At 41.0% G+C, this 24983-nt stretch overlaps 1 protein-coding gene across 2 annotated transcripts in view; it reads right to left on the bottom strand.

Annotated features, from left to right (window-relative positions):
* Window positions 1-14252: 14252 nt before the first annotated feature.
* Window positions 14253-24983, bottom strand: part of GPR158 (G protein-coupled receptor 158) — a 210278-nt gene continuing 199547 nt past the window's right edge. The window contains exons 9-12 of one of the 2 annotated variants that reach the window (XM_027781744.2): window positions 22814-22919; window positions 20746-20892; window positions 19167-19989; window positions 14253-19040 (exon numbers count right to left, since the gene is read on the bottom strand). In XM_027781744.2, coding sequence (XP_027637545.1) covers window positions 18535-19040; window positions 19167-19989; window positions 20746-20892; window positions 22814-22919 — 1582 coding nt within the window. In that variant the 3' untranslated portion in view covers window positions 14253-18534. Of the gene's footprint in view, window positions 19990-20745; window positions 20893-22813; window positions 22920-24983 lie in introns of both variants that reach the window. The other variant, XM_005233875.3, reaches the window with a different exon arrangement.

Raw genomic sequence — 24983 nt, 5'->3', positions numbered from 1 at the left:
CAATAGCTACAGGAAGATTTTTTTAAGCCCTTCTGAAAGCAACATATCAAAGGGCAAAAGCTAAACTACAGAGGACACTTATTGTGCCAGGACAATAGCACAGATACCCTCACTGGAGCTGGTTAAGATCTTTTTTTCATGAAGCCTTTCATATTGCTGTCAGAAAATGTGCCAGCCCATTTTCTTTTTTCATGGCAATGTAGTGATGTACCTTTACCCAGCAATAGCTTCTTTAATTCATAACGTACAGCTAGTCAAAGAGAAGATAATTCTCCATGATGCACCAATGTCGCCATGACCTCCAAGCTACCATCACGCTTCCTAGATTTTTTTATTAAACTTGAAAAGAACCACGTAAGCAAGCAATGACACTCTCCACAGAACAGTTTCATTTTTCCAGATTTCCTTAGTCCTCCCCTAATGGCAACACACTGTATGTTGGCTCAAAGAACATAAGTCTCGGAGAAGCTCTGCCAGGAGGAAGCTGGATTGATGTTGCTAGAGCGGCAGAGCTGGGGTTTCCAAGGTATTTAAGCTATGCATTTCCTTACTTTCAAAAATGCTCATAATTTCTTTGATTTTAAATTGTGGCTGAATTCATAAGTTGCTACACGTTTTCTGGTAACATAAACATTTTAGTTCTCTTCAGGCTGCTGCTGTATATGATGAACTTTAACTGTGTTCAATAAGATATTAAGAATATTGCATATTGCCAGCAACAATCAGGACTACAGCTGCAACAGCCTAGTCATCTATAACACTCAGGTACAGAAAGCAGAAGCATTTTGTACATTGGACACCTCTGAATGGGAATGTTAACACCACCAGAGCATTCCTGCACTCTGGGAAAAGCACTGCCAGATAGTAAACCCCAATAAACTGAGACAGAAGAAGACTTGGATTGGCATCTCATGTCAGAGTAGGCTGGAGTAGATTGGATATTTTTTTACATAAAAGGATTTCTAGAACAAGGCTGATGTTGCAGAGCTTCTTGATGTTTCACAGTCTCTTGTCTAAAGGTCTGCCTGCAAAAAGTAGCAGTTCACTCCGTAGTGACTCACTTCAGTAGATATAACACAGAAAATCTCCCCAACGGCACTTTATTCTGAGTCACACTTCTCTGAAGTAGCATCTATTCAATGTACATGGACTGACTGTCATCTTATTTGATCAATTAAACTCTGGAGCATTGCATAAACATTACTGGAGGGAAGGTATAGCCTAATGGATTTGCAGCTGCAGTGGTGATGGAATATATATGCGTAACAACAAAGTTAACATACAGTACCAGCCTCCTGCTTTTAGAGCTTTTGTTTGTATTTGTAAATAACTACTTTTATATGTCAGGGTCTTTATGCAGCACCTAGGAGACAAATCAGGAATAGCTGGATATACCTGTGTATGTGTGCCTATGTGTGTATTTACATGCATTATATATATATACACACACCAACACACACCCTCCCTCCAGAGATATATACATACATACATGTATCTATATATACACATATACGTTATATATGTACATACACACACACAAACTATTTTTCTACAGAAATTACTTTGGTTGGCTATTCATGAAAGAATGGTACAAGAGGGATTTTGAAGACTCATAGCAGACAGTCGTGGCATGTTGCTTCCTACCTACCGTTGATGCTCCCAAAGGGATTCTGGCTGAAGTCAGAGCAGCCTTCATGGAGCAAGAATGCACGTTGTCAGTGAAGAGCCAAGGGCGGCCGGCAGGCAGCTGCAGGAACTGTAGGCACAGGGACAGACTTCAGAGTAAAGACTTCACCTGCCTCCTGACAGCAAACTGAATTGGTGCAAACATAAGATTCTCCCAAACTTTTAGTTAAGTGTTTCAAGACTATTCAAGATAAGATTAAAAAGGAGATCTATAATTATGGAATATTAGGAGGAAAAAAATTACAGTATACTCACAAGAAGTTAAATGAATGCTTAACGATTACATTTATCGACACACCTGACATACACAGGCTTTGTTACTCATAATTAGTAATCGTGCTTAACAGTATTCTGGGAAGGAAATGTAGCTTTCTCAGCTGGCAGCTGAGCACCTCACAGTCACTCAGTCACCCCTGGTGGGATGTGGGAGAGAATCAGAAGAGTAAAAGTGAGACAACTCATGGGTTAAGATAAGGAGTTAAATAGGTAAAGCAAAAGCTGTGCACACAAGCAAAGCAAACCAAGGAATTCATTCACCATTTCCCGTGGGCAGGCTGGTGTTCAGCCTTCTCCAGGGAACCTGGGTTCCATCACATGTAACGGTTACTTGGAAAGACAAACATCACAACTCCAAACACCCCTCCGTTCCTTCTTCCCCCAGCTTTACGTGCTGAGCATGATGCCATGTGGTAGGGAATGTCCCTCTGGTCAGCTGGGGTCAGCTGTCCCGGCTGTGCCCCCTCCCAGCCCCCTGTGCCCCCCCAGCCCGCTCGCTGGTGGGGGGTGAGAGGCAGAAAAGCCCTTGGGGCTGCGCAAGCCCTGCTCGGCAGGAACGAGAACAGCCCCGCGTTATCAGCGCTGCTCTCAGCACGGATCCAAAGCACAGCCCTGTACCAGCTACTGTGAAGAAAACTAACTCTCCTGACCCAAACCAGCACACCTAGTAAAGACAAAAGTGGTGGCTCTTACCCTGGTTATATTTTAGACATGTATATGGTCAACACTGATGTTTGAACTTGAACCTTAACTTCCTTCATGTTCAAGAGAGAGAATCAGTACAGAATCACACTATCTCAGAATCATCATTTAGGTTGGAAAACAGCTTTAAGATCATTCAGTCCAACCATCAACCTAGCACTGCCAAATCCACCACTAAACCATGTCCCTAAGCACCACATCTACATGTCTTTTAAATACCTCCAGGGATGGTGACTCAACCACTTCCCTGGGCAGCCTGTTCCAGTGCTTTGCAAGATATTTTGGGGTGTGTTTTAATTGATCTCTTAGATGCAGAGTTCAGCAGGAGAATAATTGTGTCCCAGACTCCCTCAACTATATTGATTCAATCTCTGTTTATAAAGGGGACCCAAGGAGTCTTACAGATAGAGACACTGCCTCTTACTCAGGCAGATACTATTTTGGGTAGTCTTTGTAAAGAAAGCTGCTGGTACTTCCCAGGTTTCCTCAGTTCCCTCGCTCATCCCTCCCACACACCTTCCATGGTGGAATTCTCTCTCTTGCTGCTTTTCCCCCCAACTCCTGCAGCACAGGAGAATCATGGCTCCTCTTGGTTCCCAATATAGGATTTGGCTGGAACGTGGTGTGAAGGGCGGTCATCTTGGTAGACCACTGTGATCTGTACAGCAGGTTTGACAGAAGGCTCTGGTACTCACAGGGACTATTTGCCTACACTGGGCTCAGCCCTTTCACCACGACATGATGTCAACAGGCCTGTGCTAGATCTCTAAAAGCGATGAGAGGAGCCTGGGCAGATGCAGCTGGGCACTGTGGTGAAAAAGCGTGCCTCAAGGAGGTAGAGTCATGTTGTCATTTGGAAAGGCTGTGCCATGACTGTGCTCCTGAATGAGGGAACTGACACAGGAGTACTGTCCTTGCACATTTAAGCAGGGTTCAATGAAGGGTTTAACTAAGAAAGCATTTGGAAGGAGGTCAGGTCTCACCTGCATGTGGGTCCTGGTATCTGTTTCTTGCATGAATGAGGCCATCAAGGGGAATATGAAGTCATGGTGCTCAACCACGGTGCATTACTGATGCATATAGTTTATTACACTGATGGTTGCTATGGGCTGCAGATTTATAATGCAGGGCAAAACACAACATGCATGCGCAGAGAAATGTATGGATATTCATTTCTCAGAGAAAGGGTATGATATCTAGCTGGGTGGTGTAAAAGATTGGCTTCAACAGCAGGCAGGCCAGCTATGTATCTCAGGAGGTGTGATTACACTGCATATATCATACCTGTGCTACGGCATATATATTTTTGAGGAAGAGAAAGAACTTAAATGGCTAAGTAGATGTGCTGATTTAGCTCAGTGATAAGTGACATTTTGGGGCCAGAAAGAAGGGGTGGTTAGATTTCTGGGTGGGTTGGAGTGTGATGTATGATTTGCACCCTCACCATTGATACAGTGAATCTCAGCCATGCCCTGCAACTATACAGTAATTGTCCAGCTCTCTGCACTTGCTTGTGTATGAAGCATCTTCTAAGCCTCACTTCATGTTCAGCGTGACCTGCCACAACATTAACATTATGATCCATACACTTCATAGATATCCATTTTCACTGTCAAAACAGATATTCAAACTTGGCAAATTATAGACCCCAAATTCATCATATCCACATTTAATAGTTTCCAGTGCTGGAATAATCCTTTACTACCTAGCACTTCATACCTCTCTGATTAATAGCCTTAATATGCACCTCACTATACACATATGTTTTACCTGATACTGATACTATGCTGCCATCCTTAATTTCAGTAATTTAAGGTATTCTTTCAATGTTTAAAAACTACATCGGTTTCAAGTGAAATTACAATCCATATATTATTTAAGTAATTTTAAGCCTTAAGTCACTTTATATGACATCATTTCAATTACATCCTTGCTCAATATATAGAGCACTTACTCATAAAAGAGAATGAGTTAGTCAGATGCAGAGTTTTCAAGGTCACTACATTGTTAATAAAACTTGTTAACTGACACAGGCATTAGTCATAAAGCTGAGTAAATGTAATGATTAAGCCACTCACAGCTCCTCATCATTCTGTTACATCCTGTCTTCTAAAGAGAGAATTTTTATTTTGGGGCCTGATTTAAACCTACTTAAGTCAGTGGAAAAACTCCCTGTGGCTTCACTGGGCTTCATATCAGACTGCCACTAAATAACAGAACCACACTCATGAAAGGAGCAGACAACAGGCTGATAACTTGGGCAGACTCCTACATTATCAGCTTCTGGCACAGTTCGTAGCTGCAACGTTCATCTCAGCAAAACAGATGGAGTCTGACCAAGCTCTAGGTGGAACTGTAATTACATTTTATTCCTTCAGATGTCTCTTACTGCAGAAAGCACAGAATTTCCCCACTGCAGAAACCATGGAATAATTATTGTTTGGACTTGGTTGGATCGGGGTTTGTTGATCCCCCAGTGGTAGGCTGTTATTCATTTGCTGGGTGCAAGGGATTGCGTGAGAGTATACATGCAACATGCAACGATACAAAGTGTGCAATAAACAGTGATGAATAACCAAATGGAGACACTTCAGTTTAATGAAATCCCTACTCAGCTCCTGGGAGAGATCAAAACAGATCAGCTACCTCTTAGCGATAAGGAGTATATTATTTCTGTATGCATTACCACTCTATACTGAACACTAAGGAGTACTATGTATTCTGTTTTAAAAGATTTTTTTTTTTGTCTAGCCTTGTCTGCTCTGCCTTACTGAGACAGTCACCAGTACTGTAAGATCATCTATTTGAATGATCCTTGCCAGATGAAAAGTTGGGAGGCTGGAAAGAAGGCTAAGGCATTGTCAGTGCCAATATGTACAATACTGGATGAATCATGTCCTACGTGGGATCCCACATCTCACCTAGGATGACACATCTTGGTTACTTCTAGATCTGAGCTAGTCATCCTAATCTCCCTTGGAAAATGGAAAGATGGCAGCTTTAGGGTGCCATTTAAAAGACCATCTGTAGGCATTGTCTTTAGTGTGAAACGAATTATGCCATCGACTCCAGTGAGCATACTGAATAAATCTCCATTGACCATACAAGGGTCCAAAGACAACTCACTCATATGTACGTTTCCACATGGTGAGATTCATTCAAGACAGTCCCATCAAAAAGCACCTGCTGCTGGGTTCCACAAAGCAACAGAAAGACCCAGTTGCCAATACACATTGCCACCAAAATGGGCAGAATCCCTGCCTGGGAACGCTGAGCCACTGCAATACACGCCTTAGGAAGCAGAGACTTCCACAGAGGCTAAGGGAGCACGGAAATCCTCTGAGAGGAGACTGTCCACTGCAGTCCCATGCAGAAGCAAGGGACTGCAAACAAGAGAAAATGTAACAATGCTAAATGGACAACTCACTAAACAAAGACATACTTACATGATGTGTAGGTAAGGTGTCTACAGACTCCAGAGAGTGAGGCACTGAATATACTGGAAAGTAGTGGGGGACAGGTAGCACCTCAGCCAGAAAGCTGAGCTGGTTAGTATCAGCAAGACAGTGAAGTCTTTGTCATTAGATGGAGCTGGAAAAAACACAGTGCATGAACACTATCACCAGAGTGTCACACAGCAGAGGGACAACAGCACCAAGGTGAAAGGACGACTCCTCCTGGTGGTAATACTATTAAGGAAGCATTTAATTCAAAATCCAAGACACTTAAAAGACGCATCCAAAAGGTACAACACAGCAGCATCAGACCTTGTCCTTTAGTGTCATTCATTTATCAGCACTACAGCCCTGGCTACAGCCAGCTGCCACCAAAAGCTTTTTCCAAACAAAGCACATCCTAATCCAGCATAGTCCTAAGAAAGGAAAAATCAAGATTTTGGGAGATGGACCAGAAAGAAGCAGCAGTCCATGCACATGGTTAGATTGCTGTCGGCAAAGCAGCTAGAAAACAAAGCTATAGAACTCTTCGAGAATTTGCAGTTTATACAAACAAGCAGAGTTGTCCTACATTACTGTGGAGTATGTGGTTCCTGAGACAGTATGGATACGCACAGACTTTAGTTTAGTCCACAGAATTATTTTCACCTCTTAAAATTATTTTGATGTCTTTTATCTTTTATTTTTGCCTGAAAATACTCTTATCAATTGTTAAACAATATCTTAACAGGCAAATAGTGCTGTAAAAGTGGTGAATACATCTTTTTATTGTCAGTGATGTGTTCATTATACTCACGTGATAGTCACTCCTCTTCCTCTTTTTGTCTTCATCTTCCCATAACCCTAGGCCATAAGGACTAAAAAAACATAATAATTAAAAAAAAAATATATATATATATAAAACCAGCACATATTTTTGTATGGGCATTTTTCCCCAGTGCCTGGCACAACCTGAATTAATGCAACGATACTGCCAGTCCTGCCTTGTGCTGCGGGGGGAATCCAGAGGCTTCGGGGCGGAGAGTGGCAGCAGGGGTGGTTCAGCCAAGAGGGCAGCAGTGCCCGGGGCAAAGCCCGTGTGTCAGTGGGGAGGACAGAACCAGAGCAGAAGTCAGGGTGAGGGGGCATGAATGTTCGGGATGTGAGGACGGAGCATGTTGTCTTTGCTAACTGCAATGATTTTGAAGCTGCAAGAAGAGGAATATGAGTAGGGTTTAGCAAAGGCACAAGCGCAGGCCTAGTGGAAAAGGCAGAAGAAAACAACACAAAGTTTCTGCGTCTGAGAAGAGAGGAGGGAGAAAATGCAATCCTTGGAGATCAGTAGAGGACACAGAAAGGACCGTCAGGGTAAATGCACTTAAAGCTTTCTGCAAGATCTGGGTTTTTCTTGCACGAAGGTTACAACAGTGACATTAAATACAAATAAACTGGATGCTCATGACAGATTTGATCTCCACATTGTGCCGCAACTTACCTTTCTTCTGAGCAGAGTCAGCTCTGTTTACAGACCCCAGCTATTTTTGTTAAGGATGTAAAGAGGAATGGACTTTGATACTTTCTTCAAATTCACCTGGCTCCATGGACTTGAACAGAGATGAAGAGCTGCTGAAATTAAACAAACGTACAAAACTGTACCAGATGTACCAGAGACACAAATATCCAAGACAGGCCCTGTGACATTTGGATACTATTTGGAAAAGCAAGGAGAATTTTTAGTTTGCTCTTCATGTGCACACGGGAATGCCATGATAGCCCGGCAAGCTGTACGGGTGGGCAAGGGAAATTCTGGTGAACTCTGGATGGTGGTGCTAAAAAAGAGCAGGTATACATCTCCTACATCTGAAAAGCTCAGAAGACTGTAAGAACTTCTATGTAGGAAAAGGTCAGGTCATTTCAACTTTGAGCTTGTCTGGGCTTTATCTGTTTTGCTAAGAAAAGCTGCAATTATAAGAGCCAAGAGGAAATTTCACATACTATAAAATGTATTACATTAACCAAGCTTCCATAACTTGCAATTTGATATTCACCTACTTTGTGCATCAATATGCATTTTATACTATTCAACAGTATATAATCCATTGTCATATAAAAAGTGAGGAGCGGTATCATGCGTGTGTTTCTTAGGTCATCCCCACACAACGATGGCAAATTAAGGCACAGGGAGCTTGGGAGCCAGACCACTACCTATGTAAAAAATCTGCCCCTAAATTATAAGCCAAATATTACACCGGAATTTTACAGCTAGGCAGAAAAGTGAATGAGTGTGGCTTTATCCTAGCTACCTCTGGTTTGGGGCAGGGGGGAGGCATTTCACCAAGACAGCTCTAGTCTGTATGGTACCAGGTCATTTAAAAATAAAGTAGGATGTTTGGGGAAGAGGAGGATAATAGTGCTGCCATCTGCCCAGGACTTGAGCTTGGGAAAGTAACTCTGGGTGATCAAAGGCAGCTGAACAGCCAGGAGAAAAAGCTGAAAAGAGCTTTAGTTTGCAGCACAATGCTTCTGGCCTCTGGCTGAAAAGAGAGCAATCCCGAACATAAGCCACTGCGACATTTCCAATGAAAAGGCGAACCTTTTGTACTACCTGCAGGGTGGCAAAGGGCAGTAAGCACCTGGTGGGACCACCAGCTGGAAAGCAGGGATGTGAACGGGCAGTGGCAGCTCTTGGGATGATGAATGCTTTTTTGTTCCTTAAGGGTTTTTGTATCAGGCGGATTGCTGACAGCAGGTTTCTGTTTCCCTGGTGTGAATGTGAACCAGATCCTGACTTAACATGGGCCAGCTCATTCAGTGGCCTAGTTAAAATGAGCTTGTGGTCTCTCCGTCCCAGTCTTGGTGAAAAGGTACCTATGCTGTCAAACACATTCTCTCTCCTGTTTGGCTCTAACAACTCATTGCTGGTAGTCAAAAATGCTTTAATTCTGCATATCCCATGTACTGTTCCAAATAGTTTCCCATGCCAACAGTCCACCTGGCTTAGCATCAGCTTGTTTCTCCACGTGGCTGTACACAGGCATGGACTCTTTTGCTGACTTTGCAGATTTTCTATTACCATTTATAAAGATTCGTCACACTGTCAAAAACAATAATCCAGTCTTTCAGATTGGATTTTTCAAGGAAGTCATTGAATTCAAAGAGGACTGGAGACTAAATTCCTTTTCTGATGGTTTTGAAAATCAGTAATTTCTATGCTAAGAATTAATGAACTAACAGTTTGCCTCTCATTCAGTAACTTGATATCTCCTGTCCTCTAAGTCTTCTTCTGAGTCTTGTTAAGTTACACTAGAAAATGTGTTTCCCATGTGAGCAGACAAGAAACAAGCATTTAAGGTACAAACTGTGTGTGAATAGCCCCTAAAAGCTGCATTGTTTGTTTGGTGTAAACGTATTTCCTTTTATAACCTCCCTGTTTGATACTCTAAACATGCGCATACTTTTGAAGTAACAATATCCAAATAACTTACTTCCACAGAAAGGTAATTTACTGTGAGGTAAAAGCAGGAACAGCATAAAGTGGTGCCTTAATATAAACACAATCATACACAGGCATGGACCCTTATGCAGACCTGGTTTCTGCACCTTCTGTTGAAATCCATCCCCTCTGCATCAAATGCACCCCTAGTAAAAACTGAGTTTGGGCAAGAACTACATGATACATATTTGTTTCAGCTGAAATCACAAGTATTTTAAATAGGCAGAATGTACAGAGCAGTATTTGATCATTAAGACATGTAGCAGTTTTCCCTAAGCTCCTCAATACTAAAAATAATCAGTGCCGAATGGGAAAGTAACAAAACAAAATCCTCATTGTTTTGTTTTGTTTTCTTCCCCAGAAATGCCAAGGTATTCACATTTTCACTATCATGTATTTAACAAAGAAAAAGAAAAAAATATGCAGTTTTATCTCATTGATTTTCTATTATTATCTGCTAGTCCATTATATTGAATTATAATGTTCTTCCCAAAGAATTAAGAATATCTAAATTTACAAGGTAATGCATAAAACACCAAAGCAAGTGGTTTAGCAGGTAGTTTAGTTTGTATGTAAAAATGCTTGTCATACACAGACACGATGGCAAATCCAAAAGCCCCAAACTCCACCTAGACACTGCATTTTTGTAATACAACTTTACCATTCCAGTTGTAATGCAGACAAACAATTGAATGGAAAGGTCATGCAGTGCACAACTGCAATCTACAATTAATCACAAATCTTAGAAGTAAAAATACATCTAAATAACACTTAGAAAGTAATGAATGCAGCATTTTGCTAGCAGTTCTCACTTATTGTCATTTTGTTGGTCATTAAAACAGAATACATAATTAATCAGAATAAAAATTGTCAAAGCTGCATTTTATAACATTTAACTATTTCTGAAGGAAAATTCCATGAACTGTGAAACTATTGCCTCCTGACTTCCAAAAGAAAGAAATGTGTGAGGATAATGCTGGCCTTGCAATGGAGCAGCTGAGATGCAAATCAAAGTTTTGTAGCAAGTTCCTTTAAAACAATTGAAAAAAATCATCACAGACATAACAGAACTGCTGTCAACAAAGGGAAACAAATATTATAAAACAAAAGCATTAAAGTGAGTATAAACATAAGTATTAGAATACACTGCATACAAAGGAGCACTAGCCAGTTTACACAAATCATGTGCATTGGCCAAGTACCTCATAAAACACGATGTGGGAGCAGAGCTGGACAGGTGTCTTCTCCAGGGCTGCTGTCATTTTCCCTTGGTGAGGTCTCCAACATGAGTGCTTGGAACCACGTGGTTCTTACCACCTTGCAGCTTCAAAAAAATCTCCATGGAACAAAGACATTATTATATGATACTACTTTTAGCACTGAAGTATGTCAAATCAACCTGTTTTTCATCTGTAGTACTGCAGCCAGTCTAAACTCCCTGTCAACATCATCTGTCAGGCAGTACAGCTAATAGTATCCGACGCCAAAGAGATCCAGGCAACCTTCAAAAGACTTACTCTGCCCTGCTCTGGCAACCTTGCAACATCCAAACCCAGTTCATTGCCACTGCTCTTGTCAACATTTGTGCAGCAGCAAGGGGAAGAGGTATGACAGAAAGCCACCCTTATGGGTGTTTGCCAAATAGATCAGCCAAATACAGGTTTTTCAGTTCTCCATGATTCCCCATCATGAAGTGCAGGCACAGCAGGCCAAGAGCAAGCAGGAAAGCAAGAGGTCCACACATGTGGGCATGACAGCCCTGCTGTGGTGGGACTGGAGAGGCACCTGCATTTGCTCTGCCTCAGAAGATCTCCCCAACAGCCAAGAAGCAAACACGCAGGCATATATATATATATATATGTATTATACAGAACATAAATGCACTTTTCAAAAATATGTGCCTATTTTGGGTACAGCATAATGTTTTTCCATGCTTTGTCACAGTGAAAAATGGAACCCAACTCATATATCCAGAAATCTAAAATCCAGTAATTTCATGGTAAAATGTCCAGTGTTTGTTTGTACACTTTCAGTGACTAAAAGAGGTAACTCATAAATAAGTGGGGAAAAAAAGAAAAATCACCTGCATAAATGGAGAGATAATGTTCAATTTTCCAAGGATTAAAGAACCAGAAGATTGAATATTGCAATATGATGGCAGCCTGCCAAACCAAGTGAAACAATCAATATCTTTTACTAAATGTCTAGAATTGCTAAAGCTAATTTCCAAGTTGATGAAAAAAGCTCCTTTAGAATTGGAAAAAGTTCACTCCAACCTGTCAGAAATACTATTTTATTAAGAAAAAAAAAAAAAAAAAAAGTGTTCAGCTTGAAATAACTTCTCTGCAGGCAGGCATGCAGCCCTGTAACCCTGAACCAAATCAACTCCCATTTTGAAGAACTGCATTCACACCACACCCCCACATCCCCCCAGTTTAGAAATTCTTTAATGGTTCCTTCAGAATCCAGTACTGATTTTAAAAAAATCCTCAAAGTGTTACAGAAAAACATTATCCCTTTTTTAGGGTTTGGGGTGTTTTTGTGGAAGACATTCTTTCAGCTGTGCACCAGCTCAAACACTCACTCAACAGAGGCAGCTAAAACTGTTCTTCCCAACCAGCTCTACAAAATAATTTCCTTCTTTCTCACTGTGATCACTCTAGGCTGCAGGGATCGGAAGAAAAACAAAATTCCTTTCTGTTACAGCAGCTGGCATTGGTGAAGAGGGCCTGCCCGCAGTTATATACTGTATAAACGACTACGTGTCCTCTGCTCCTAAGCAGGAATCAAAGATGCCTGGGGTACCCACCTGCAGGCTTTCAAAAGAATGGTAAGAAGAACATGTTCTAGTAGTGACCACTGTTCACAGGATGATAGGATTATTCAGGTAGGACTTCAGGAGATCTCCAGTCCAACTTGCTGCTCAAAGCAAGGTCAGCTACAAGACTGGGGCTTTATCTAGTCAGTGCATGAAAAGCTCCAAGGATGGGAACTGCATAACCTCTCGACAACCTTCTTCACTGCCTGACTTCTAATGGTGAAAAAGTTTTCTGAAAATTCAATCCGAGCCTCTCTTGTCTGAATTTATACCCATTCTCCTTCTTCCTCCCACCATACACCACTGTGAAAAGCCCATCTCTTGTCTTCTCAATACCCTCCACGTGGGTCTCAGCCCACTGCTGGTGGGACCCACCACCTCCAGCTTCTCATGGCTGGGCAGGAGCAGCCAGTTTCCTCTCAAATGAAATAAATTTTATAATAGGAGAAGACGGTATCAGAAAATACAGCTGTGGATGACTTCCAAAGCCACAAAACTTTGGAAATCAGTCCCTTACTTCTTAAAAGCTGAAAAATATCAGAAGCAGAGCTCAGAAGGCAACTATTGGTTTTGACACCCTGCACCTGAGAGAGCAAAGCTGCTCTACGTTTGAGCTGAGCCCCATGAAGTGCTTCAGAGGAAAATCTCCAGGCCTTATTTTGCTGGTATTGCTTGCAAAGGACTTGTACACAGTTCATTTACTGAACATAAGTAAACCCCTTCCCCTTCTCTCCCCCTCACGTCTCCATTACGCCTGATAACATGACTCAGACTGCTGACCCAGACGGCAGCGTTTCAACCCAGGAGGCACGGGGAAAGGTACAAGTGAATATATACATGCCCGTGCAAGAATCCAGCTGAATAATCCATCAATAATGGGTAAACAGGGATGACAATGGAAAATAAACTAATTGAGCCTAACTGTCTGTATTTATGGAGACATAAGAATGTACAATGCTCATCTAGCACCACATCCAGCAGTGGGTGATTATGGAAAGAAAACTGGGTGATTATGCAAAGACAATTCTCCTACTTATCAGCCATCTACAGATTAGGGATTTAATAGCTTTGCATCCACCATGTTCAGGGATCTTGATGGATTTCTCTTCCATGACCTCTCCAATGCTTTTTGAACTCATGGGATTCACGGCAATCTGTGAAACTCAGCTCCACAATTTCTTTGTGACACACATAGAAGAAAACATCATTTGTTTTAAACAGCTGCATGATGGCCACCCTGGGTGTTCTGTAGTTCCTGCATGACAAACCCCACCAAATACCAGTTTCCTAATTCCCTTTGGACCCTCTCTCAGTCATCTCTCCCAGGCTAAACAAGTTGCAGTTGATTTAGTCACCCTTTACACAGCAGCCATTCTCTGTCTCTGATCATCTTTGTTATGATTCTTTGCACATTTTCTGTATCTGTTAAGACATATAATTTAGATGAGAAATCCAGGCATGCACACATAGACTACAGAGGAGCTACAGGATTTTACAATGACATCATAAAATGCTATCTATTTATTTCCTAATGTTTTCTAGCATTGTATTTGCCATTAAATTCAGGAGAACATAGCATGGACCCTACAGTTTTGATCCTAAAATTGCAGCCACTAAGACAGCTATTTCCTTAACCTGAAATTCTGAACACAGAACACATGTACTCTAAAGGTTGCTATCAAGAAAACATGAAGAAAATCTGGAAAATGCTAATGACATGATCAGATCATATAAGCTGTAAAACTCACTGTTAGTTATTTTATGACTGATGAGAAAACTGTTCAGTTTGGATCAGTAATGACTTCAGGAAATCACAACACAAAAGCCTGCAGACAAATTTAATATAAATGTGCTTTATTGCAGAGAAGTTACATTATTTACATGCTGCAACACATTACAACATAAATCTATCAAGTATTTCATGATGGATGCTGTTGGTTGCCAGATAACATTGTTATAAGAACCACATTATAAAGTGAAGAGACTTACAGCTTTATATATTCTACAACTTGGAGTAGCTAAAATGTTAAAAGTCAAAAGGCAGTGTTTTCTCAGGCCTGCCTGTTGTCATATGCATGCAAAAGCCTAAGGAGAGCAAATAGAAAAGTATTGTCTGGTTTCAGGTCTATGATGCCACCAAAGCTGATGATAGGTGTGTACTGATTTATATTTTAAAGCATATAATCTTGCATAAATTATACAAGTCTAGTTGGTATAAATCTAATTGTTTATAAACCATGGCTTAGAAATAAAGGAGAAATGCAGCTTGCACATGCATTTAAAAGGACAACCTAGCAAATGTTTGTGACCTTAGTGTTTATCTTTTCTCCTAACAGATCTGCTAGAAAACATCTTAATTCTAGAGTTGCACTTCTCTTGGCTGAATAATGACAATGAAACTCCAGAAAAAGACAACTAAGCAATCTAGCCAATATATGCTGGTGGAGAAAAATCTATGAAACACAGAACATTATTTATGTCTAACTTAGTGTGTCTTTATTAAGCAATGTTTCTAGCAGCATCATAGTGAAATAGAATAGTTGAGTGAAATTTGGCCCCTCATTTTCTTAAGCGTGAAATAATTTAAAGTCCCAATTGAATGTGTAGCCCAAATTTCAGTTGCTAAATAAACTGGGGAAAGCCTTGTTGTTTCTAAAGGGAAGTTCTTCAATTGTATCAGTCTTAGGTGATGTGACTACAACAAGCCTAAAGAACCACAACAGACATTTCTTTAAGAAGTGAGGGAAGGGGTCAGGGCGAAAGAAAACAAAACCAAATAATTTACAAGCCAGTGCCTTCCCTGGTAAACCAGCCACCATTCTTTTGCTTGCCATGCAGCTGGGCTGTTTTAAACCAGCCAAGGAATGGGCTTTGTTTCTGATGAAGTTGTATTTGAAAAACAGAAAGGGAAAAGAAACTGAGCAAGGAATTGTAGATAGTAGTGGCACAGGCTCAGTCATGCATGAAGGACTTGATCCTGCCAGTGATGCAAGGGGCAGCAGTACTGTGTGGACACTTTGCCGATGTGGATTCCCTTGCCCTTGGTGCACGTTGCACCCCGACACAGCTGCTGCACAGCAGGGCAGGGGCAGCATGTCCTCGCTCAGCCCCAAGGTAAAGCATGGAGGGCAAGATGAACGAGGGCACCATGGCTGGTGCCTGCTCCTTGCAACTGTCTCCTAGAGGTGGCAAGTACGTACGAACATCTCCTTTCATGACTCCTCCAGGGATGCCCACTTCAAACCTCAGCACCTGGCTCTGACAAAGCACTGACTCCCGTTAGTGAGTCAGGGCAACCTGCCATAAGCCTTCCCCCCCTCCCTCGTTCACACAAACCGCTGCTGAGATGGGCTGCAGAACCTCCTTTCAGGGGTAGAAGAGGTGCAAGGTGGTCACCATACTCAGCAGGTTTAAAGTTGTGCATCTTTCTGCACACAGGGTCAGTGTGCTCCTGGAGGACTCCCAGAAAGCTGTGTTCCCAGGATGCACTTAACTCCATGCAGGAAAATTCAGGGTTACCTTCTTTCTGGAAAGCTGATCAAATCGCACTGAAGTTGACAGAAATGTTACTGACAAATCTCACCAGTGTCTGGGACAGGGAAGGGAGAATCTGGGCACACTGGTCTAACCTCAGTCTTTTCCACACTAACCAGAAAGCTGGATTTGGGCTGCACGTAGGATGCCACTGGCACTGTGTGTGCAAAGCAGCTGCACAGATGTCCAAAGTATCTAGACTTATATGCCTGATGCCCTTTCACAGGTGAACAGGGATGCTGGGTTCTAAGAGTCCCAGTCAGAAAATGAGTTGAAGGCAAAGACCAGATCTCCTAGGCCATAATTACACCCTAATAAAGAGGGGTGGGAGAGCCAGCCAAGGCCAGGTTAGCAAAGACCTAAGTCAGCACGTCCCCATGGTGGAACTGAGCACCATCCAGGCTAACCAGGTTGTTTGGGGCAGTTCGGCCACTTTAATCTGGAACTAATGAGCAGAATTTATGAGTGAGGCCAATGTGTTTAGACAGCACTGAGACCCGAGCTGATCTGTCCCCAGCTGGCTCAGGTGTCAGCATGTTCCAGGTTTGGGCTTAGCAAAGGCAGTAGGAAGATCAGATCCATCTTGATCTGTCAGTGTAGACATGCCCATAGACTCCTGTCCTTTTTAAAGGACGAAAAAAGTCCTTCTCACACCCAGCTAGTCTAAGTCCCTCTGCTCATTGCATTTTATCTTAAGCCACTTTTTCTATGATGCCACAAAAACCAGTTTATACTACATACGTGTATGTGCATGTGTGTATTAGATATGGCATTATATATATATATATATCAAACATATATAAATATCTATTTTTATATATATTATATATATATTAAACAACACATTCTAGTCAATCATCCTCATTTCATGTTCTTCCACTGAATCCCATCACTTCTCTCAAATTGCACAAGTTCTTTAGGACTGAGCTGTCTTTGTTTTGAAGCACTGTATGTATAGCCAATTCTAGCGAATAGCACTTTACTGGTATTGCACGTAGATGGCTGAGGGGTTTTTGTTATTAGCGATACTCCTCAGAATCTTTACAGTATGTCCTCAGGCCCTGATGGTGAACCATCAATAAGACTCACAGTTGTGAATGGGCCATCTATGAATTAAGCTTATATGCATGATGAGGACTGTAGCTATTACTGAAAATTAGCACTGTATTAAACACTAACTTTTATTGTAAATGTATGTAGAAATAAAAAAAAAAATCAAAGCATTGTGGAGAGTGGGAAAGAGATGCCATCATTTCTATTCCCACTACCTCTCACAATTGCATATTTGGGGGAAGTATAATATTTTGAGCTTCTCTCCTCACTCCAAAGGCTAATTTTTGGATGTTTGCCAACAGTGATAAACAGTACACTGTTGTTCTATATGAGCTAGCTAATATATTTCCCAAAGTTTTCTGATTTTAGTAAAACAGGTGATCCATTTCTGGGGTATATTCATTGTCATTCTTGCTTGTCTTATTTAGCAAGATACGAAATACTGGACAAGATCATCACCATCGATGTTTAAAGTAAGAATTCTGGTTTGTTAGATGATATTTTCCAGTTAGTAACAAACAACAGATAAGTTGTCCTAAGACTTACCAGAATATGCAGCTAAGACGACTGAATTTCCACTATTAACAAGTCTATGAGCATTAACAGGGAACTGCATAACAAGTAACTTACTGCGTATAAAACCCCTGAATAATACAGTATCAAACTATAAATTTAAATAACAGAGAGTAAACAAAAAAAAAATCCACTATATAAATCACAGGAAAGGAAAAAAAGAAAATCTCCAAAGCCCAAAGGAATTTTCCAATATGAATTACGGCTTCCATAGCCAGTGAAAGATTACTGCAATTCTATATATAAACAAAAAAGTCTACAGCAGGTATTTTAACTTGCAATTAGAAGAAAGTATATGCAGACTGCATAAATGTGTTGTTGTGTCACATAATATCAAAGTTATTTGCAAAAATTATACAATCTGGAATGCTTTGAGACACAACAACGTACTTAAACACACAGTAATAAGAAAATGAGAGCAACCATTATATAAAATGTATTTTTGGGATGCATTGAGTTAGTAGTGCTATCTAGATTAAATACGTAAAGTGAAAAGTCGTCATTTTAATAAGCTGCTCATTGATACCCCTTTTTTACCATCAGGACATTTTCTGTGCCCTACTTCTGCTGGATCTTTAAAGTCCCAAGGGCAAGTTAAAGCCAGTTGCGGCATTCAGAAATAATTCAGTTAAGATCTACACTGTGCGTTTGTTACCACTACATTTTTTTTCTTTTAAAAGAGAAGTGATTTCACAAAGGCAGGTTTCTTTCATTGACACAGTAAAATCCTTGGAGCAGGGACCATATCCTGGGCACTGCTAATCACATTGTTGGCACTCAACAAATAAATAATAACAACATTAATGCTAATTTACTTTGTTAAACTCCTACTTATTTGTAGTGCTGATTTCCTTGATCTAAGTGATGCTCCTTAGGAATTTTCAGATCCTTTTGGCCTAAGTCCCCTCTGTCTTTCCTGTTGTCTTTCTTCTCAAAGTTGCTACTCTCCTCAGTCCAAAAGCCTCTTATTTTCGAGGTGTTGCTATTTTATTTGCACTTATAGCAGAGGTGTTTGATAAAGCTACACTTCTTTCTGCATTTGGTAAATCTGGTGTATCATACTCCCAAGGGCAGACTTCAGCACGGGATGCTAAAGGTTGCTGCGAGTAACTACTTGGCTTATGGGAGTCAGATGAAAGCACATTTCCTTCAGAAGAGGCATTTTTTTTCTGTTCTGCCAACTTATTGAGGTTTTCCTTCTCTGCTGCTTTCTGGGGTAGCTCCTCCCACTCCCCAGCACAGGTATTAGGTGTATATTTATTAACATTCTCACACTGCAGCCCAGGGGAGACCTGAGACTTGGAATTTGACTGTTTTTTCTCATTTTCAGAGACCTGCTGCTCTTGCATCTCCTGAGTGGCTGCCTCCACCTTCTCTGAGCTCTTTTGATTTGACTGTTGATACCCCTCAGGTGTCTTCAGCTTATGATGAGTCTTCCCCTTTGGCTGGGAAGGGTGGTTGTTCTCTGGCTCTGAGGAAGCAATAGACACATGTTTTTGAACTTTAGAGTCAGAAGGCACAGGACCAGGAGTTTGGTCATATATCTCCCAAGGACAAACTTCTCCTATGTCGAAATTGTCCTTGTGCAGAGACTTACCTGGGCCTGTGTCTGGATTTGCAGGTGTCTGACTAACCCTTTGCTGTTTCATAATTCCAGATTTATGGGTTTTCTTTGTTTCCTCAGAGTGGGTAGAGTTCTTCCGGTGGGAATCCTTATGCTCCCCTTTATCAGAGGCTGAGTGCTTTTTGCTGGCCTCCTTAGCCTTCTGCTGAGATTTATGAGATTTAGCGCTTTCTTCTAGGCTTTGTGTCTTACCCGTTAGTCCCAGAGTCTTCTCCTTGGCACTAGCAATAACACTGAGTGATTTTTGTAACACAGATGTTTTTGGATGCAGAGGCTTCTTATCGGCACTTAAGTTATGTGCACTTACTGATTTGCACACCAAAGGGACTGATTCAGTGGAGACAGCTTCAACTTTTTCAGGAGGGTTTTTGGTTAATTTGTTACCATTCAAGGAGTCCAGAAGTGAATTCTCAGCAGCTATAACTTCTGTGCTTTCTGTAGTTAAGCTATTCGGTTCTTCTGTTTGATCCCTGACATGATCATAAGTGCTGTGGGACTTTTTTAAGGAAAAGACTCTGTTTTTCGAAGTCTCTTCTTTTGGCTTTGCAGAAATTGTGGAATCCTGTGGGTTCTTTCTCAGTGCGGTCATGTTCTTCACAGCACCATGCTCCATCAGGTCCTTCTCATCCCTGGAACACTGTCGCGTGACTGTCTCAGGGATTTCTGTAATACGTCGCATGATTGAGCGCCCCAAGCCCTTTTTAGAGCACCTTTTTTTCTGAAGATGTGGGTTATTAGCAATCATCTTTTTCCTTTTATAGATTTCAAGCTGGGCATATAGTTTCTTCAACTCATCCTGCAAAGCAAAGTGAATGGCAAAACTAGTATGTACAGAGCGAGTACAGTCAAACAAGCAGCCTGACGAACGCATTAGCCTTTGCTCTAAAATTGGCACTAAACTTATTTCACTGTCTTTTCTAATTCTTGAATATGCCATTTCTCCATCAACTTGAATCCCATTTTTTTCCACTTTAGAAGTTCAGCCCTTGTGCACAAACATGTTTGTTTCCTTCCATAGCTGTGCATCATTCAGCATGCACAATTCATATACATTCATGCTGTATGTTTCAGATTTGACAATGTTGTTGGTATATGCTTTCCTGCTGAACTCTAAAGCTATTCTTTATTCTGGGGACATAAGCTCTTCTATTATGTAAGACAGGAATAAAGTATTTTTTCCTCTGTAAATTTTATCTGTATAGTTATGTATATGCTAGGTAAAAATCACACTGACACCAAATGGTGTTCACACTGCAAAGTAATTCAAGGAGCCTATGTAAACTGATATACAGCTCTTGCTGTGGATGATTCCTCCTCTTTAGCCTCCAGTATGACTTTTGCTACAACTAGTAATGCAGCATCTCTTCACACTAGTGAGTATTTTCCAGGAGATTTTATATGATATGATACTACAATCACTGAGAGACCTAAGCTGGCCTGTTTCGGCTGATATCTGCAAAAAAAAAAAGTCAAATGGATGCAATTCAGAATTTACTCGTAGGAAAAAGTGTTGTTCTTGAAAATAAACGCTGTTTAAATGAGTTATATATACCCGAATATCTTCAGGATCCAAACTATGTTCACTCCATGCTGAATTGATACTGCTGTTCAGGTAGGATCCAGATCGACCCATATCAAGCTCATCTTCATAAGCTTCTGTAGCTATATCATCTCTTGGGTTATTGCTTGAATGAGAAAACTGCAACAAGTATTAATAAAAAAGATATTGCCATCAGTGCAAAAGTTTACTTTGACATCACTGTAAGAGTTTACATCAACTGTTTTTATGGCACAATTATCCTTCTGTGGATTTCCTGGGATCTTCTGAACTTGAAACACCAGCTATAGGCATCATTGGCAGTGTCTTACAGAATATCAATATTGTATCGAAGGAATTCCTATTAATGATAGTTTATCTTGAAAAATTTTAGATAATTGCATAAAGAAAAAACCCACTTATTTTGATACTTATTTGAACCTCTTTAAATTGCATTTAACTTAAGATAGTATGGAAATAGACTTTCAGCCAGTATTTCCAATTAGGCTGCTAAAACCATAAGACTGTATTTTATAGTCCATACAGTTTAATAATTCTGCAAAAAGCAATTCTCCCATTTCAGATCCTGACCCTGAAAAGGAAGAGATAGGGTGCCAAAAAAAAAAAAAAAAAAAGGTGGGGTGGGTGGGGGCACGTACGGAAGAAACAAACAAATGAAAAATGAGACAAGTTAATTTCTCTCTTCTAAATTTTAGCAAATGCTCAGATCAAGAGCTGGAGAGAGGCTGTCAGCTGTTTTCTTATTCATATTGATTCACTCAACTATAGTTTCGATTGTCCACACAGTTATCTGGCCTCATGACTTCATGAATGGAACTAAACCTCATGAACGTTCTCTTAATCCCCTGAACTCTTTGGTCTGCTGGAAGAAAAGTCTGTGCAGCGTTACACAGATAATAATAATAAACAGATAATAAACATGGAAAGACATCTCTGTAGATACGTAATAAAGTATATGAATAAAAAATAGAAAATAAGACTAGTGCTAAAGACCAGAAAAGTAATTTAAAATAAGACAAGGTCATTCAGTATTCAGGCTGCATCAATGTGTTCCCTTGTTCTGACTGTTTAATGTATGTGTATTTGACAGTTACCAGCATGCCCTGTTCTGACACATAGGCAAAAGATCGGAATAGCAGCTTCATTAACCTGAAAATTGTATCTGCTTGAACCGCTTAATGTTACTCCTTTATATATAGCTTTCACCTTTACTGTTCTCTTTGACTCTTGACCTTTTGATTAATACTACTGGTCATTTCAAAAGCCATTATAAAACCATTTGCTTTGCTGGGGTACTGGCTAAGCAGAAAGCTCCATTCAAACCCTGTGGACTTCTGCTAGGGACAGGTGGAGCTGCCTGTGGTTCTGCAGCCCCTGGTGAGACTGACATACTGTTACTTCGCTCCCAGTGCCTGACGGGAGGTGTGCTGCAGTGCTTGCAGCACTTTCTCTTCTCTTGCTTGCCTCCTGTCATCCTCCATCTTCTTGTGTTCCCCACAAGCCATCTTCTTACCCAGCACTGTTCCTGGCTCCATATCATGGACCACATCCCCTCCTGGTACTCAGCATCTGTCTGTCCCAGGCTCTGACTCGCAAAGGGCTCTCCTTCTTCAGCCTGTAACACCTGCCAAGTTTATATCCCAGCCTCTCTATCTCACAGCCAGTCCAACCTCTTCATTCCAGTTTTACTTAGCCATTCATTCCAGTTTTTCTGTCCCCTCACATAAACTCTTTGCCTGATCTCAGCTAACTCTGGCAGCAGCATAGTCACCCAAATACCTGAAATAAGCATCGTCAGGCAGAATTCTTTCCTTCTTGTACTAATCATGTCAAAATTTCAATACTTTAAACTCCTGGAATTTGAAAGCTGAAAGAATCTTTAAAAATGTAGAAGAGTTTTTAAAATAAAAAAATACACTGCTTTTTAGGCAACGTATTCAAACTTTACATCTTCCTTCTCTAACAGCTGCTTGTTATTTTTATACAGAATTGCTTTTGCATGACAACACTTATCTTCCTTGGTCTTGGCAAAAGAAAAGAGACAGGAGACTCGAATGAATACCTTAGGGATCAGAAGTAGCCCAACAGTGACTGTCACAGTCAAGTGTGTGTGTGCAAAGAACAGCATCAGCATCCAGTCAGACTGAAGTCTTGAAGCAAGAATGAATCTGAAAACAAAAGTCAGGGTTGCAATTCACTGCCTTTTCTCCAGTGCATTAGATTTAACATGTTTAATGTTCCTTAGGTTTCTTTTGAATGAGAGGCCAAACACAACTGGTTTTGCTCTGTACTGCTTTCATACAGACTAGAAATTGCATCCATGTGCTTTACCTATGTATCACAATTTCAAAACAACTCAGAAAAACAACCACTGACAAAACAAGCCAAAACGAAATATAAAAAAAAATAGCAGACCTTAAATTATATCACTTATTCCATCTTTCTCATGCTATTTAGCTGCCTTTTTTGGATGGGTTATATCGCCAGAGCTTCTTTGGCCTGAACTGTCTTATGGTAGCTTACATACATTAAGGATCTGAACAGATGATTTTAGGTTAAGTAAGCATGTATACTGCGACAAATTGCAGTGCACTTCATAAACACAGGACATCCATAGATCGCAGCTACAGTGTGGCTGATAGGCCATCAAAGAGAACTGAACTGAAATGCATTTTCACGGGAAGCAGAGAAATGGTCTTGATTGCAGGACCACCCAGCTCAATACTGCAGGGCCCGAGAGCCTTGCGAATGCTAGGAAATGAGTGGCTGAACTTCCCAAACAAATCAATTCCTTGCTGAGCTTTCTAAGAGTGGTAGAACAAGGGGTGCAGTTAAAGCTGGCTGCAGCATGCTTGGCTTATCTGCTTCAGTGAGCTCCCAAAGATAGAAATGGCAAGCAATGCAACGGATGAATGGATGTACCACTGGCTTGTAATTTGCAGGATTACAAAAATCATTCAGATAGAAATGACATTTGCAACTTATCCAAGTCCACAGATGTGCACTTTGCAGAAGCTTTAGTTAACACAGACAGTCTGGCATTAAACACTGGCCTATATGCCGTAATAATACAGTCATAATTTCTTGTTTAATACTTTGCAAATTAAATGTTTCATAAGCACAATGAAATATTGTAATTATTTCTTACAGAGATGTAGATCTTGAGGTGTGCAGGGAAATGAGGAGGCTCAGGCCTGAGATTTAGCTAACTGAACACAATGTGAAGACTATCGCAGATGACATGAGAAACTACTGGATATAAGAAAGTGTGAAAAGTGAACAGAAGTCAAAGACAGTGCTGTTAGGGATGGCAAGGTTTCACAGGGAGTCATCTGAAAGATGGCCAAAGTTCACAGGTAACTGAGGGAGCACGGGGGGCCTTTGGAGGAGCAGAACTTGCAAGGTCAGTGGTACTGATGTAACCATGTCAGTGATCACCTAGCTAATGATACCAGAAATGCCATGAGCGTAGATGCAGCAAAACTGGGACCAACAGGAAAGACGTAACGAGAGGTGGGTTGTTCATTTGGGAGAAGACAAGGAGGGGCTAAGGTTGATGGGAGGAGAACAAGCATGGAAGGAAGCAGGGGTAAAAGGGGCCAGTGACATATAAGCAAGTTGCCGCTGACTGAGCCCTGTACTTGACCACTGCAATATCTCCTATCTTCTCATTAAATTATTCTTCTGATGTCTATGTGATCCCACTCTCTATGTTGTGCATATACGTATGTGCAATTCATGAGCAAACTTCAGGCTGGACTAGCCAGCATGTGGGAGACCTGCATCTGGAAGACCCAAGGTCTTTGGGCCCCAAAAGTGGATATCAGACTGGCTCCAGAATCGAGAACCTAGGACTGTGCCCCTATTTGAAGGAATGGAAACAGCAGCAGCCACATCTATCAGAGAGGGAAGAAAGCTCCCAGGTCCTGATGCCCACCAGATTTGGTTAACCCTTAACAGCTCCAATCCTCAAATTATGTGAAAGCTTTTTCCTTGTTTTTATGTGTGAAACCCTTCCATGATTAAGGTAGCCACTTCACATCCCTGAAAGCAAAAAAGCATTTGTAGTAACCATTCAGACCTAGCAGAGATGGGGGTTATATTCAAATGAGCTTTTTTCCATATAAATTTTGTTTTTCTCAGTAATACAAGAGAAAAAGCAATGCAGAAATTTCATGCTACGCTGATCTTATATGCTGAAGATAATCAAGAATCCTCTGCTTCTGAAATGG

The sequence above is a fragment of the Falco peregrinus genome, chromosome 5, assembly GCF_023634155.1.
Source record: "Falco peregrinus isolate bFalPer1 chromosome 5, bFalPer1.pri, whole genome shotgun sequence".
Classification (NCBI taxonomy): domain Eukaryota; kingdom Metazoa; phylum Chordata; class Aves; order Falconiformes; family Falconidae; genus Falco; species Falco peregrinus.
This window is presented reverse-complemented; position numbering and strand designations above follow the sequence as displayed.